We start from the raw sequence: 13,705 nt of genomic DNA, 5'->3' as shown, positions 1-13,705 counted from the left end.
CATGGTCTCAAGTACCAGCTCGAAGACCAATGAGAGAGCACGCGGGACATCTAACAAGGGTAGGATTGATTCAGGACAGTCATTTCTCGTTTAAATGCTAAACAAGAAAAATAGGTTAAAAGGAGCAGGTGCAGCGAGAAGGGGCGAGAGGTTATCCTCCTTCTGGAGGGGTTGGTACCTTTACTCTGTCCAATAAAATATGTTATCCACTGAAAAAGAAACATATTAACAATTCCTCAAAGGAAAAACGCCTCAGTGCTACAGTCGTCAAAATTGCTCTTTGAAGTTGGAAATTAAAAGCATTGATCAGGAAGCTCTCTTGGGAAGAGACATGTTGCCAATGAGTGTAACTGTTGTACTGATTGTTATTATCTGAAGTAGAACACCTGGTGGATGAAAAACAGAAAAGGATGAGGACAAGTACTGTATGTATCTCGATACGTATATACACAATGGAAAGGTACTTAACTCACCAAGCAAAGCACGGCCAGATTCAACAAGTTCAAATTTGTGTGCCGCCCAGGCATTTTGATTTTGAATAATCTGAAGAAGATTCCAATGTAACTGTGAGTTTATTTAGGATTCCAAAATATGCAATGTCCATAAGAAAATCCCATATATCACATAAATAAAGATCCGACATTTCAATCATATATCCAGTATGAATATCAGAGATAAGATGCATAGGAGGAGGATACAAAATCATATAGGAACCACCAAGATGTGAGTCTATGTGGAGAGGGGCCAAAGGGGCAGGTTGAGAGGACTACCTCCTACATTCTCTCACTACAAAGAGTTCGTCGAGTCCAATCCACAAAAGAGAACCAAAAAAGAATCATGTCCAAAATGGTACAATTGCTTGCACTCATAGAACTTCGGCTCCTTTTGCAGAAAAATTGATCCCCTTCATGCAATCTTTGATGCTCCAGCATCATTGCAAAATTCAACATGAAACTGATGCAGTACAAAGTGATGTTCTTCCCAAAGTCAAATTTGTGACTACCAATTAATGCAATCTGAAAATCCAGATTATCAATCTTAAATGCAAGCATGCCCAATGATTAAAGCTGTGATTAGATATGGGATAAATAAGCAACTACTTTGTTAATGGAAGAAATTAGATCAATGGAAGGAGAGAGAAAAAGACGAGATCGATCTTGGGAGGAAGAAGAGAGGAGAAGACAAGAAGTTTCAGATACCAATCCTGTATACACTACTCAATAAAACCAAAGCTCTTTAGAAAAGGGGAAAAAAAAAAAACTCAAATCCTTTTCTCAAATCATCTCCAATTGATGGGGGTGTATTACATATAAAAAGACCTTCTAAAATCCTAAATTGACTGACTAAAAGAATCCTAAGCACTTTCTTAACCATTAAGTATATCTTAATCTAACTCAACACTTAATTTAACTATTGATCCCATAGACTAACTTAAACCTCACTTACAGACTTATAAATTAGACACATTGCATCAATAGACCACAAAATAACAAAGCCAAAGGCCCATAGAACCCAGCCATGGGCCAAAATAAAGTCTTCCAAGGCCCAATTAACTCAAATGGACACCATTAACTGCATCACCAATCCAAAGAGGCCTAGAAGAAGATTAGCATGGAGGATGTCTAGCATGGAGGATGTCAGGGGTGCATCATCAATCTAAAGATCACTATCATAACAAAAGGTCATGTATTCTCAAACTGAGTTTAGTTGATGCAAATAGAGGATATTTTGTTCCTCTTGATGTTCTGAAATGACATAAATTGAGGGAAATCCAGAGATTGGGACGTGAGATCAGCCTTGAACAGTGAGCACAAGGACAAATGGCAGGCGTGAAGAGGAATGTGTCCCACCAAAATTATCTAAAGGACAAATTGTTAGCTTATCTTGACCATTGGATCAGCCATGGGAAAAAATTCTCTAAAATGTAGGAAATGTTAGTTATGTACAGTTGTATTTTTGCACTTGGGGACTAGTGATATCATTCAAGTAAAGGATTCAGACAAAAATTGTATCATAATTAATTGTGTAGGTGTATAGAGATGAGACCTTTCTTTACCATCAGGGATTAGCATATCAATGGTACTGTCTGGGCTCATTAAAGGAGTAACAATTACACTGCACTAATCCCAAGGAGGAAGTAACTGAGATAAGAGATAAGGATGGGTACATGAAGTACTAAAGCCTAGAGGCTAGAGTTCTAGAATTCAAGGACCTCAAGACTAGACCTAGAATTAAGAGATATAATATAGATGATAACTGGAAGATATGCTCCTTCAATCAAAAGTCAATTTCCTTAATCAAGAAAATCAATGAAGAATGACTCCAGCAATGAAAACACATGGAGAACCACTCAACATGCAATAGTTTTGAGACAAACTGATCTCATTTAACAAGAAGAAAAACTCAGCCTTATCCCAAGTTATTGGGGTTGGTTACATGGATCCATGCAAAACAAAATCGGAAAAGTGAAAGTAAAAGGAAAACAACACAACACCAGCAAGTCCGGAAAATCTCAGCTAAATAGAATCAAGATACTATTAACGACTCATATACAGAAATCCATTCTACAGCAGCTCCTACTTTACTAATCAAGCTGAGCAAATACATGAATCTTCAAAGATACTCAAGTCCTCCTACATCTTCTTATGATGAAATAGCGATTACATTAAGATAAGGATGTCAGATGCTCGGGTAGAAAGGTCTCAAATGGGTCCAATTAAACAAGGCACAACTCTATTCAAAGCAACCCAAAAGAGTAATCGCCCAATTAGGGGATTGGTGCATTTTAAGTTTTATTAGTAACAAATTTCCATCGTGATCCAAATTCCATTTTGAGTTTTTCCTTTTGCACCAAAGATTCCACAAATAAATAGAGGCCAAAACAAATCTCCAAAATTTTCCAGATATAACAAAGAACAAGAGTAATTTAGTAATAATGCTACCTGTTTGTTTCAGCACATCTTTCTTCATTGTAAACTTAAATATCTAATGAAGCAAATGGGTATTTATCCAAGACTACAACCATCTATTGAAGCAAGACCTTTTTCTCTTTTTTATTAAATATGAAAATTTAAAGACAGTATGAAACCAATTACCTCTAGAGAGATGCCACTTCCAATGACACATGCAACTGAAAGAAATGCTGCAATAGATGAAGTTAACATGTAGGCTCGCAAGAAACTCACTAGACTGCGCCTACGACCTGCCAAAAGAAGAAATGATTAGCATAGGAACATATCTAAAATTATGAGATAGGTCAAACAGCAAACATGTCTTGAGGTTTTAGCTAACCTAATTCTCCAACGATGACAGAAATGAAACCACTTGCTATAGATGAAATGGCAAGACTGTTTGGAAGCTTCTGCTCTGATGCAAGTAAAAATGCAAAAACCACTCCAATCACTTGAACGACAGCCTGCACTAAGACAAACGAATTCATATCAAGGAAAGAAGCATCAATGATGAAGCTGAAATATAGGAGGGAAAAATTCATTTGCAGAAAAGAGCAAACAAAACTAACTGGAAAGAAAAATTCATGCACCGAGTCAAGTAAAGGTAAACATCCTCAACACCCCTCCCCAGGGGGTAAAAAAGGGGAAACAAGACATGACAAAATAAACTCCTAGAATTCAGAACTTAAGATTTGATATTAAAAAAAAAAAAAGATTTAATTTATTTTAAGTTTGTCTCGAATTTTTGACCCTTTTTGAAGAATGATCCACTTCGACATATTTTGGTGGCTGACCCGAATGGAAAGTTTTCTGAGATCTGTGTTGGAAGTAGAGGCTTTGGGCCGATTGGGGGGTACACTCTTGCGGTATGGTTTGACCAGCGACTTGGAGGAGTGTATAATGTACTATTGTCCATAGTTGTCAAGGTGGCGCCCTGGCGTCTCGGCGGTAAAAAGTGGGCATGGCAGTCCAACGATTTGTGGTTCTCAAAATTGGCGGTCGCCAGGGACGCCATATCACGATTTAGTACCTAGGCGGTCGACTTTGTATTTTTTTTTTTTGTTACTAACAATATTTTGTTTATTATATTTTAATTGTTTTTTTTTTACTATCATGTTATTTATTATAATATGGCAGCGTAAAATTGAAACACTCGCCGAAGAGACCAAAACCCTCGATCGAAGCTCGAACTCTCGAAGAGACGAAAACCCTCGACGTCTTCTCTTCTCCTTCTCCGGCAGCCACCGCTGCAACTTCTTCTCTTCTCCTTCTCCGGCAGCCACCGCCTGCAACTCTTCTTCTCCTTCTCCGGTAGCAACCAACAGTGGAGAAGATCTTCTTCTTCTCCTTCTCCGGCAGCCACCGCCTGCAACTCTTCTTCTCCTTCTCCGGCAGCAACCAACAGCGGAGAAGATCTTCTTCTTCTCCTTCTCCGACAGCAACCAACAGCGACGTCTTCTCTTCTCCTTCTCCGGCAGCAAGAACGACAACAACCACAATACGATATCGCCTGCGACATCTTCTCCTCCGGCAGCAAGAGCGACAACCAGGTAAGGGCCCCACCTGCGAGTAACTTCGATCTTTGTTCTTTTCTTTTATGCCGCTTGCCTTCTATTATCTGCTCCGGTTGGTTATTCTCTGCAACCTCTGCCCTCTGGTTCTTTGAGTTTCTCTTTGATTTTTTTAGTTTCAGTACCTTCTATTATTTGTTTTTTTGGTGGGTTGAAAGAAATGCAGGAATTATCATATGGGTTTAGATGGATTCATGTTCTTTTTCTGTTCTTTGTTGTTTTAGCCTTTTCGATGTTTATAATATGTTTTCCTCTTTAGTTGTATATCTAGTTATCTACTATCTAGAGCTTGATCTGAAGGTGGGAAATCATATATTTTAGATTGCTAGAAAAAAAAAATATAAGAACTTAACAATGGTCTTGGTTGTGTTAAGTGAAATGATTAAGTTGGATTTGTGAGTGTTTGATTGTTTTTTTTTTATGTTATCATGTTAATGTTATTGGTTAACACTTAACATACTTTGTTACTCTGTTTTGTAACTTGTAGGATAATAGGACTATAGGAGTTCATAATGGATGGTACTGTTGGTGGACCTGGTAGTAGTGGGGGTGATAATATAAGCACGGCTGCATATGATCCATCCAAAGACCCAACCAGGAAGGCCAAATCAAATGACCCTGGGTGGAAGTATGGGTATTGGCCTGACCTGTCAGACAAGAACCTTGTTAAATGCACTCTTTGTGGAAAAAACCTCAAGTGTGGAATTAAAAGGTTAAAGCAACATTTGGTGGGTGGATATGGAGATGTTGCTAAGTGTACCAAGACAACTGTAGCGATTGCTACAGAGATGAATGCAGCTCTTATGCGCAATAAGAAGAAAAGGATGCAAGACATTTTGGATGATGATGATGTTGATGTTGATGTTGATGCTGGTGCTGGTGCTGGTGCTGGTGCTAGTGCTGGTGCTGGTGCTGATGTGGATGTTGATATAGAAGTTGAAGGTCAAAGACAGTCTAGTAGGACTCCTTCTTCTACAACCTCTAGACTTATTCCTAGCTCTGGGACATCTGCTAAGAAAAAGAAAGTAGTATTCAACCACAAGTAAGGGGCCCCATGGATGCTCATGTTAGATGGACTCCTGAGCAAGTGGTTGCTGAGAGGCATCTTAAAGGTAGTACTCAAACTACTATAGAGAACCGGTTTAGATCAGCGGAAGAAAAAAAGAGAGTTGATAATTACATTGTTGATTGGGTTTATCAGTGTGGTATTCCATTCAATGCTCTTAAGTCAAGGAGGTTTGAGGTGATGGTAGAATCTATTGCACAGTACGGGTCAGGATATAATCCCCCAAGTTATCATGAAGTGAGAGTGCCATTGTTAAAGGCAGCAAAGGATAGAACTGCAAAGATGAAGAATAAATATGAAGAGTATTGGAAGCAGTATGGGTGCACTCTAATGACTGTTAGGTGGACGGATAAAAGAGGAAGGCATTTAATTAATTTCCTCGTTAACTGTCCAGAGAGGACTTATTTTATGGAATCTGTTGATGCATCTAGTATATCTCAAACTGCAAAGAAGTTGTTTGAATTGATTGACAACAAAGTTCAAGAAATTGGTGAGGACTATGTTGTGCAAGTTGTGTTAGATAATGCATCGGCTTATAAATTAGCCAGTACAATGCTGATGCAGAAGAGGACAAAGTTGTATTGGACTCCTTGTGCAGCGCATTGCATTGACCTGATGTTGGAGGAAATAGGATTCTTGAATTCTAATAGGACTGTGACAAGTAAGGCAAAAAAAGTAATCAACTTCATCTACAGACACACACGCATTCTTGATGCAATGAGGGCTAGAACAAATGGGAGGGATCTTGTGAGGACAGCAGCTACTAGATTTGCAACTGCATTTCTGACACTTCAAAGCTTGTTAAAACATAAAGATGACTTGAGACATTTGTTTATTTCTGAAGAATGGACTAGTTTTAATTTGGCAAAGACCGAAGCTGGGAAGAAAGTGGTTGAGACAGTGTTTGCGGTAGCATTTTGGAATGGTGTGGAAAATTGTCTTAGAGCTTCAAAGCCACTTCTTACTGTCTTGAGGATTGTGGATGGTGATGAGAGGCCTTCTATGCTTGAGATTCAATTTGCCATGGATGAGGCAAAAAAGAAAATAAAAGAAAGTTTTGGAGATAAAGAAAGGCAATACAAGAAAGTGTTAGATATTGTTAATAGGCGTTGTGAGATTCAGATGGGGCGTCCTTTGCATGGAGCAACACTATTTCTTAATCCTGGCAAATTTTTTTCTTATAAGGAAGGTGATGATGGTGGCTACCAAATTATATCTTCTCTACAGCTTGCATTTAATGAAGTCATTGAAAGAATGATACATGAACCAGCTTTACAAGACAAGATAAATAATCAAACCACTTTGTATAGATATTCTCGAGGTGGTTTTGCCTCGGATATGGCAATTAGATCATGGGCAACCATGAGTCCTAGTAAGTAGAGTACATTGTTTAGTTGTTTTGTTTGTGTGATATATTAAATATCAATCTAGCTATTTTTATACATATTTATTTTTTATAGTTACTTGGTGGGGTTCATTTGGAGGTCATGCTTTTGAGCTTTCAAAGATTGCAAGACGTATTTTAGGGCTTTGTTGCTCCTCTTCTGGTTGCGAGCGCAACTGGAGCACATTTGAGTTTGTAAGTAGCTGGGTATTACATCTATTTCATATTTTAGACTTTTTATTTTTGGAACAATAACTTTGTTTGTTGTTCTCTATTGTTTATGAATTCAGATTCATACCAAGAAGAGGAATAGGCTGGAACATCAACGTTTGAATGATCTAGTCTATGTTCAATACAATCGCTGCCTAGAAGAAAGGTTTCAACAAAGGCATCTCCTCAACAGAAATTATGATCCACTCGTGCTTGATGAACTGGATTGGAGTACTGAGTGGATGATGTAGTCCATCCCGATGCTGATCTCACATGGGACGTTGTTGGTAGAGCAATGGGGGCAACAATGGAGGGGCCCAATCGACCCAGGAGAGCTCAATCATCAACCTCTAGAGGAAATTTGTGCTACACACGCCGTGGTAGAGGGAGGGCTGTTGGGGAGTCATCAGAATCAGATGGGGAAGAAGATTTGGAAGAAGAGGATGATGTGAATGATGACTTGGATGTCATAGATAACTTTGGTGAAAATGCAAATGCTTCTAGTGGACAAGGACAACAAAGGAATCTGCCATCTGTTGATTTGTTGGATGATTATGATGATTAAGTTATTTGTGTTTGACTGTTTGAGTGTTTGGATTTTATATATTGTTTAAACTTTAAACTTTGAACTTGGATGATTAGTTAAGTTTTTTTTTTATGTTGAGTTCATTTGCTATCAAGCTTTATTGCTTCAGTAAGTCACTAATAGCTTAACAGGTTAGCCACTTATCTCATCATTTGATCTAATGATTCTATTTTTTGGTTTCCAAATATATATTTCTCATTCTGTCATTCATATATGATATATTGACATATATACCTTTTACTTTGTTCAGGTTGCTCACTCACTTCCAATCATTGCTTTCAAGCTTCAATCACAGGTTAGCCTTTTACTTTTTACTTTTGTGTGATGTACATGTTGATTTTTTATGACTTGATGAGTGATGAATTGATGTATAACTGTATAAGTCAATAATTTATGTTGATTTTTGATGACATGATATGGCTATGTTGATTTTTTTGATGATTTGATGTTACTTAATGTTTGTTTTATATGTTATAGGGTATATATTCTAGGCTTGTAGCATGCTAAATAACTTTAAAAAATAGGAAAAATAAAAAAGTAGCATATTAAATAATTTTAGAAAATAGAAAAAATAAAAAATGACACACGGGCGATTTGACCGCCATGGCAACGCCAAAATGGGCTATTAATCGCCAAATCGATTAGCCACCCCTCCACCGCCTTGGATCGATTTGACACCGTGACAACTATGATTCACCGGTATTTGAAACCCAGTTCAAGATCGATGCACAAATGGGATGAGTCATCATGATTGTTTTTAATTTGAGTTTAAAACACCTCCACAAGCCCCAAGTCCCAAGTCCCAAGTCCCAACTAGGAGCGTGACCCAGATTGGCTGGGCTGGGAGATTATCACTTAGGCCCAAAGTTCCCATGGGTTGGGCCTTTTTTTTTTTTTTATTAATCTCTAATAATTTAGTAGCCAAGATGGAAGACAGATGAAGCGAAAAATAGGATTCCAGAATTCAAAAAAAAAAAAAAAAAACCCTTTACCAAACCCTCATAACCTCTCCCTCAATCCCTGAACTCCCTCGTACGTCCGTGAGAAGCAGCGGCACAGCACACTGGATCGTGAGCGACACCGAAGGCGGACTGTGCAACTTAGACACCTGCACAGAGGAAAAATGTAAGAAATCAGAAAACACCTCTCCATCTGGAAAGTCCTTTTTTTCTTTTTCCTGGTTTTCTATCTCCATTTGAAAAATCCATTCTTTTTCTTTTCTTTTTTTCTTTCATATGCAACTTAGATCTGAAAAATCTATCTTTCTTCTTCTTCTTCTTCTTCTTCTTCTTCTTTTTTTTCATCTGAAAAATCCTTTCGTTTTCTTTTTTTTCTGGTTTCTTTTATTTGCTTCAGAATTCTGAGCTTTTAATTTGGAAGGGAGGAAAGAGACAGGACTCCCTTCCCTGAACGGAGACTCTCCCTTATCTCAAATAGCCCAGTAGAAATAATTATGATAAGTATATGTAATTTATTTTTTGAAGTAGAGATTGAGTCCAACTTTATTTGGTTTTAGAGTTGAGTAAAGTTTAGGTTTCAATTCCAGAATAGGATTAGGAGTTAGTTTATTTGCTTTTATATATAACAGTATGAAACGAAAGATAATCATAAACCATGGATCAACTAAGCCCTCTCGGGCCTCTCGGGTGCTTGCTTAAGAATAAGAAGCAATTTGTTTAACGCTCCTCCTGTTCGTGCATCTACCAGATTTGATGGACGTTTTTTTTTCCCTGGGTTGTGTCAGTTGCACTCTTAACTCTTGAGTTCCGATTCTTCAACTAAAGTTTCAAGTTGAACGAACTTCATATGTGATTGTTGGCATCCTATCTGCAAAGTCAAATAGATTTTGACTCATCACCAAAGAACAAAACTAGGTAATTACTCCCTTGCTTTTAATCTTGGGGTAGACAAGAATGGGTTCGCTAGCATTGGGGATTTGTGGAAGTAGGCCCTTGAACAAGGTTGTTGTATGCTCAAAGTTCATTAAAAATCCAAGCTGTTGGATTGATTTGGTGTTTCTTCTATTTTCTTTTCCTAATGTTTGCAATCTTGGGTTTCTTTTTTTGTTTTTACGCTATCTCATTTTGTGATAAACATTATTGCTAGAGTGGGTTTTGTTTCAATAACTATTTGTTTCAGTCAACCTTACATGAAGCATAGGTATCTCTTGTGTGGAAACTATGAATTATTAAAGGCATGTGTCAATGTGGGCTGCGAGTGTTTTCTCATATGCTAGACGCTATGGGGACTATGTTGATGAGAGCCTCCAGCTTTGTCTGCGTTACTGATACTCTGTCCTGTGTGGATGGTCACAATTGCAGAGAGAAATATGGATTGATTTCAGATTGATAATCTTTTGAGATTGAAAATTCTTTGAAATTTCTCCATTTATGAATTTATAAATAATTTTGGCCTTCTGGTATTGAAAGATTATAAAGTTGAAAACTTTTAGGATGGTATTTGTTTGACAAGTTTATGTTCGCTTTTATATATTTTTAATATTTTTATTTTTCTAAAATGCAAGATTTCTTTCCTATTCTGTTATTAACTTTGCTCTTTTTTATTGTTTTTATAATTCTATAGATAGAGTTATTTATTTGTCACCGCCCTATTTGCACAAGACAAGGAAAAGTATGGGGAGCTGGGATGAACTTTGTCATGACATTCTAAGTCTGATTGTGGATAAGTTTTTGGCAATCGAAGATATTGCTCATTTTGGTGCTGCTTGCCAGGCATGGTGATCAGTTTCAGTCGAGAAGTGGCACTTATCTATTGTTGATCCCTGGCTAATGCTTGCAGAGAAGAAAGATGGTGACAACCGTGGCTTCTATAGTCTCTCCACAAAAAAGGTTTATTACTTGAACTTGCCAGAGGCCCGCGGTAGGAAGTGTTGGTCCTCCTATGGTTGGTTGATAACTTTAGGACTTGATTTGGAGATTCACTTATTAAACCCTTTTTCTCGATCTCGGGTTTCAATTCGGCTTCCATCTCTACGAACCCTCCCCAATCAATACAGCATTGAAACAAGTCCAGAATTTATTCGCCGGGCTTTTATAAAAAAAGTGATATTGTCCTCAAGACCATCTAAAAGAATCACTTCTGAATATCACAATGAAAAATGTGTGGTAATAGGGATATTTTCCGAATTCAGGAAATTATCTTTCATGAGATTGGGAGATGAAGTTTGGACTCATGTATACACACCTAAAGATGAAGGTTGTATCACTGATGTCATCCACTTGAATGGTCAATTCTATGGCTTCACTAGCTTAGGTAAATTGGTAATTGTTGACATTTCCAGTCCTGATCCAAAGACAATCGAGATTTTGACTTTGCAGATAGGATGCCAACAATCACATATGAAGTTCGTTCAACTTGAAACTTTAGGTGAAGAATCAGAACTCAAGAGTAAAGAGTGCAACTGACACAACCCAGGGAAAAAAAAACGTCCATCAGATCTGGTAGGTGCACGAACAGGAGGAGCGTTAAACAAATTGCTTCTTATTCTTAAGCAAGCACCCGAGAGGCCAGAGAGGGCTTAGTTGATCCATGATTTATGACTATCTTTCGTTTTATACTATTATATATAAAAGCAAATAAACTAACTCCTAATCCTATTCTGGAATTGAAACCTAAACTTTACTCAACTCTAAAACCAAATAAAGTTGGACTCAATCTCTACTTCAAAAAATAAATTACATATACTTATCATAATTATTTCTACCGAGCTATTTGAGATAAGGGAGAGTCTCCGTTCAGGGAAGGGAGTCCTGTCTCTTTCCTCCCTTCCAAATTAAAAGCTCAGAATTATGAAGCAAATAAAAGAAACCAGAAAAAAAAAAAAAGGAGAAAAAGAAGAAGAAGAAAGATAGATTTTTCAGATCTAAGTTGCATATGAAAGAAAAAAGGAAAAGAAAAAGAATGGATTTTTCAGATGGAGATAGAAAACCAAGAAAAAGAAAAAAAGGACTTTCCAGATGGAGAGGTGTTTTCTGATTTCTTACCTTTTTCCTCTGTGCCAGTGTCTAAGTTGCACAGTCCGCCTTCGGTGTCGCTCACGATCCAGTGCGCTGCGCCTCTGCTTCTCACGAACGTACGAGGGAGTTCAAGGATTGAGGGAGAGGTTATGAGGGTTTGGTAAACGGGTTTTTTTTTTTTTTTTAAATCTGGAAGTCCTATTTTTCACCTTGCATCTGCCTTCCATCTGGCTACTAAATATGATAAAAGATCTGATAAAAAAAAAGGCCCAACCCATGGGAACTTTGGGCCTAAGTGACAATCTCCCAGCCCAGCCTATCTGGGTCACGCTCCTAGTTGTTGGAACTTGGGACTTGGGACTTGGGACTGTGGAGGTGTTTTAAACTCAAATTAAAATCATAATGACTCATCCCATTTGTTCATCGATCTTAAACTGGATTTCGAATACCGGTGAATTGAATTGGGATTTGGCCGATTCGTCTTGGAAACGATGAGGAACGATCCTGATTTATGCTGTTCTGAATCAGAATTCTCGTGCCAAGATTCCCCTGAATTGGTATATTTTCATATCAAATTGCTGATTCTAGGGTTTTAGTACCAATTCCAATTCGATCTGGTTATGGATTTCTCTCTCACTCCGATATTTTGGTGGGTTATAATGAAAACGGGGGTTTGGAAATCAGGGTAAGCATGTAGAGGTGAAATCAGTATTTGGTGCTTTCAAACTTTTAATGTCCATTGTTGAGACCATAGAGTAGAGTGATACTTCTACTTCCATCCCTTAGATTATTACTATCATTGGATGCTGTTTTTTCACTTTCCCTTTCTTGCTTTAGTGTTTTCTGTGACAGTAGCAATGCAGTATTTTATATTTTTTTATAAAGAAAAAAAAAAAGAATTTTTAGATTTAAGTTGCATACATGAATAAGAAAGGAATTTTCATATCTAAATTGCAGACATGAAAAAAAAAAAAATTCAGATCTAAGTTGCAGACATGAAAAATAAAAGATTTTTAAGATCTAAGATGCAGACATATGCGGAAAAAAAAAACCAGAAAAATAATGGATTTAAGATGGAGAAAGAAAACCAGAAAAAAAAAAAGTATATTTCAGATGGAGAGAAAGTTTTCTGGTTTCTGACCTTTTTTCCGTTGCGCCGCTATCGAATTTCCAGAGTCCACCATCGGTTTCGCTCATGCGCCGCTGTTTCTCAGAGACGTAGGTGGTAGAAACAGGTGGTAGTCGAGGGACTTGAAAATTTGGAAGGCCTGTTTGACGACGAGGGAACAAAGTCTTAATTCTTTAGATCTATGCCAATTCTTTCTTCTCGTAAATCCATGCAAATTATAATATTCAAGTTCTTGAAATAGGGTACCATCTCAAGAGTCTCAAATGCTTCTGATTGATACTTTATGAACTCTCCTTCAACTGTCTTGATCTGTTTGTGCTTTGCGTCCGATTTTACCACATGAACATGCCCCTCGCTCTGGATAGACAGACACCTAATAACGATGGTGGGGTCAAATTCTTTCAAATCCTCACTAAGAGCATTGATTGATTGGTGATTTGGAAGAGGATTTGTGGTTACACTAGGCTGTTTAGGTCGAAGCTCAAACTTTTTAGCATCATAAAGGTCCTGTATAGCATGTTTCAAATTGAAACAGTTATCTGTGGTATGTCCTTCTTGGCAATGATAGTAGCAGAATAGGTCTGGATTATACCATGGCTTTGGCTCGGGAATAGGCCTTGGTTGGATCGTAGAAATCAATCCGACTTTCGCTAATCTGCTAAAAACTGAACTCAAGGGTGCACCCAAATTGGCGAACTGCCTCTTAGATCGACTGGGAGGAGCTGTCCCTTGCTCTAGTGTGAATGGAGCTACCGTTGTGGACGATGTTGGTGCCGCAGAAGGGAGAGTAGACATTATGGCATTGACCCCTGAGCTTTTCTGTTGTGGAGG

At 37.9% G+C, this 13,705-nt stretch overlaps 1 protein-coding gene across 1 annotated transcript; it reads right to left on the bottom strand.

The window, feature by feature from the left end:
- Nucleotides 1-145: 145 nt before the first annotated feature.
- Nucleotides 146-3,508, bottom strand: LOC122086006. Its single transcript, XM_042654665.1, has 4 exons — nucleotides 3,292-3,508; nucleotides 3,096-3,202; nucleotides 474-543; nucleotides 146-386 (listed from the first exon to the last, which is right to left on the bottom strand). Exons 1-4 carry the CDS (start codon nucleotides 3,491-3,493, stop codon nucleotides 307-309), a joined length of 459 nt encoding a protein of 152 aa, XP_042510599.1. The 5' UTR covers nucleotides 3,494-3,508; the 3' UTR covers nucleotides 146-306.
- Nucleotides 3,509-13,705: the final 10,197 nt, after the last annotated feature.

Source organism: Macadamia integrifolia, chromosome 8 (genome assembly GCF_013358625.1).
Source record: "Macadamia integrifolia cultivar HAES 741 chromosome 8, SCU_Mint_v3, whole genome shotgun sequence".
Classification (NCBI taxonomy): domain Eukaryota; kingdom Viridiplantae; phylum Streptophyta; class Magnoliopsida; order Proteales; family Proteaceae; genus Macadamia; species Macadamia integrifolia.
Note: the sequence above shows the minus strand (reverse complement) of the source record. Positions and strands in the feature narration are given on the sequence as shown.

What these genes read in the sequence shown, in the direction of transcription:
- LOC122086006 (XM_042654665.1), bottom strand. Translation starts at nt 3,493, where the DNA reads ATGAATTTTTCCCTCCTATATTTCAGCTTCATCATTGATGCTTCTTTC. An exon ending in TGTCATCGTTGGAGAATTAG is followed by an intron (nt 3,203 to 3,291) that starts GTTAGCTAAAAC and finishes TTCTTTTGGCAG; the next exon opens with GTCGTAGGCGCAGTCTAGTG. An exon ending in ATCTGGCCGTGCTTTGCTTG is followed by an intron (nt 387 to 473) that starts GTGAGTTAAGTA and finishes TTCATCCACCAG; the next exon opens with GTGTTCTACTTCAGATAATA.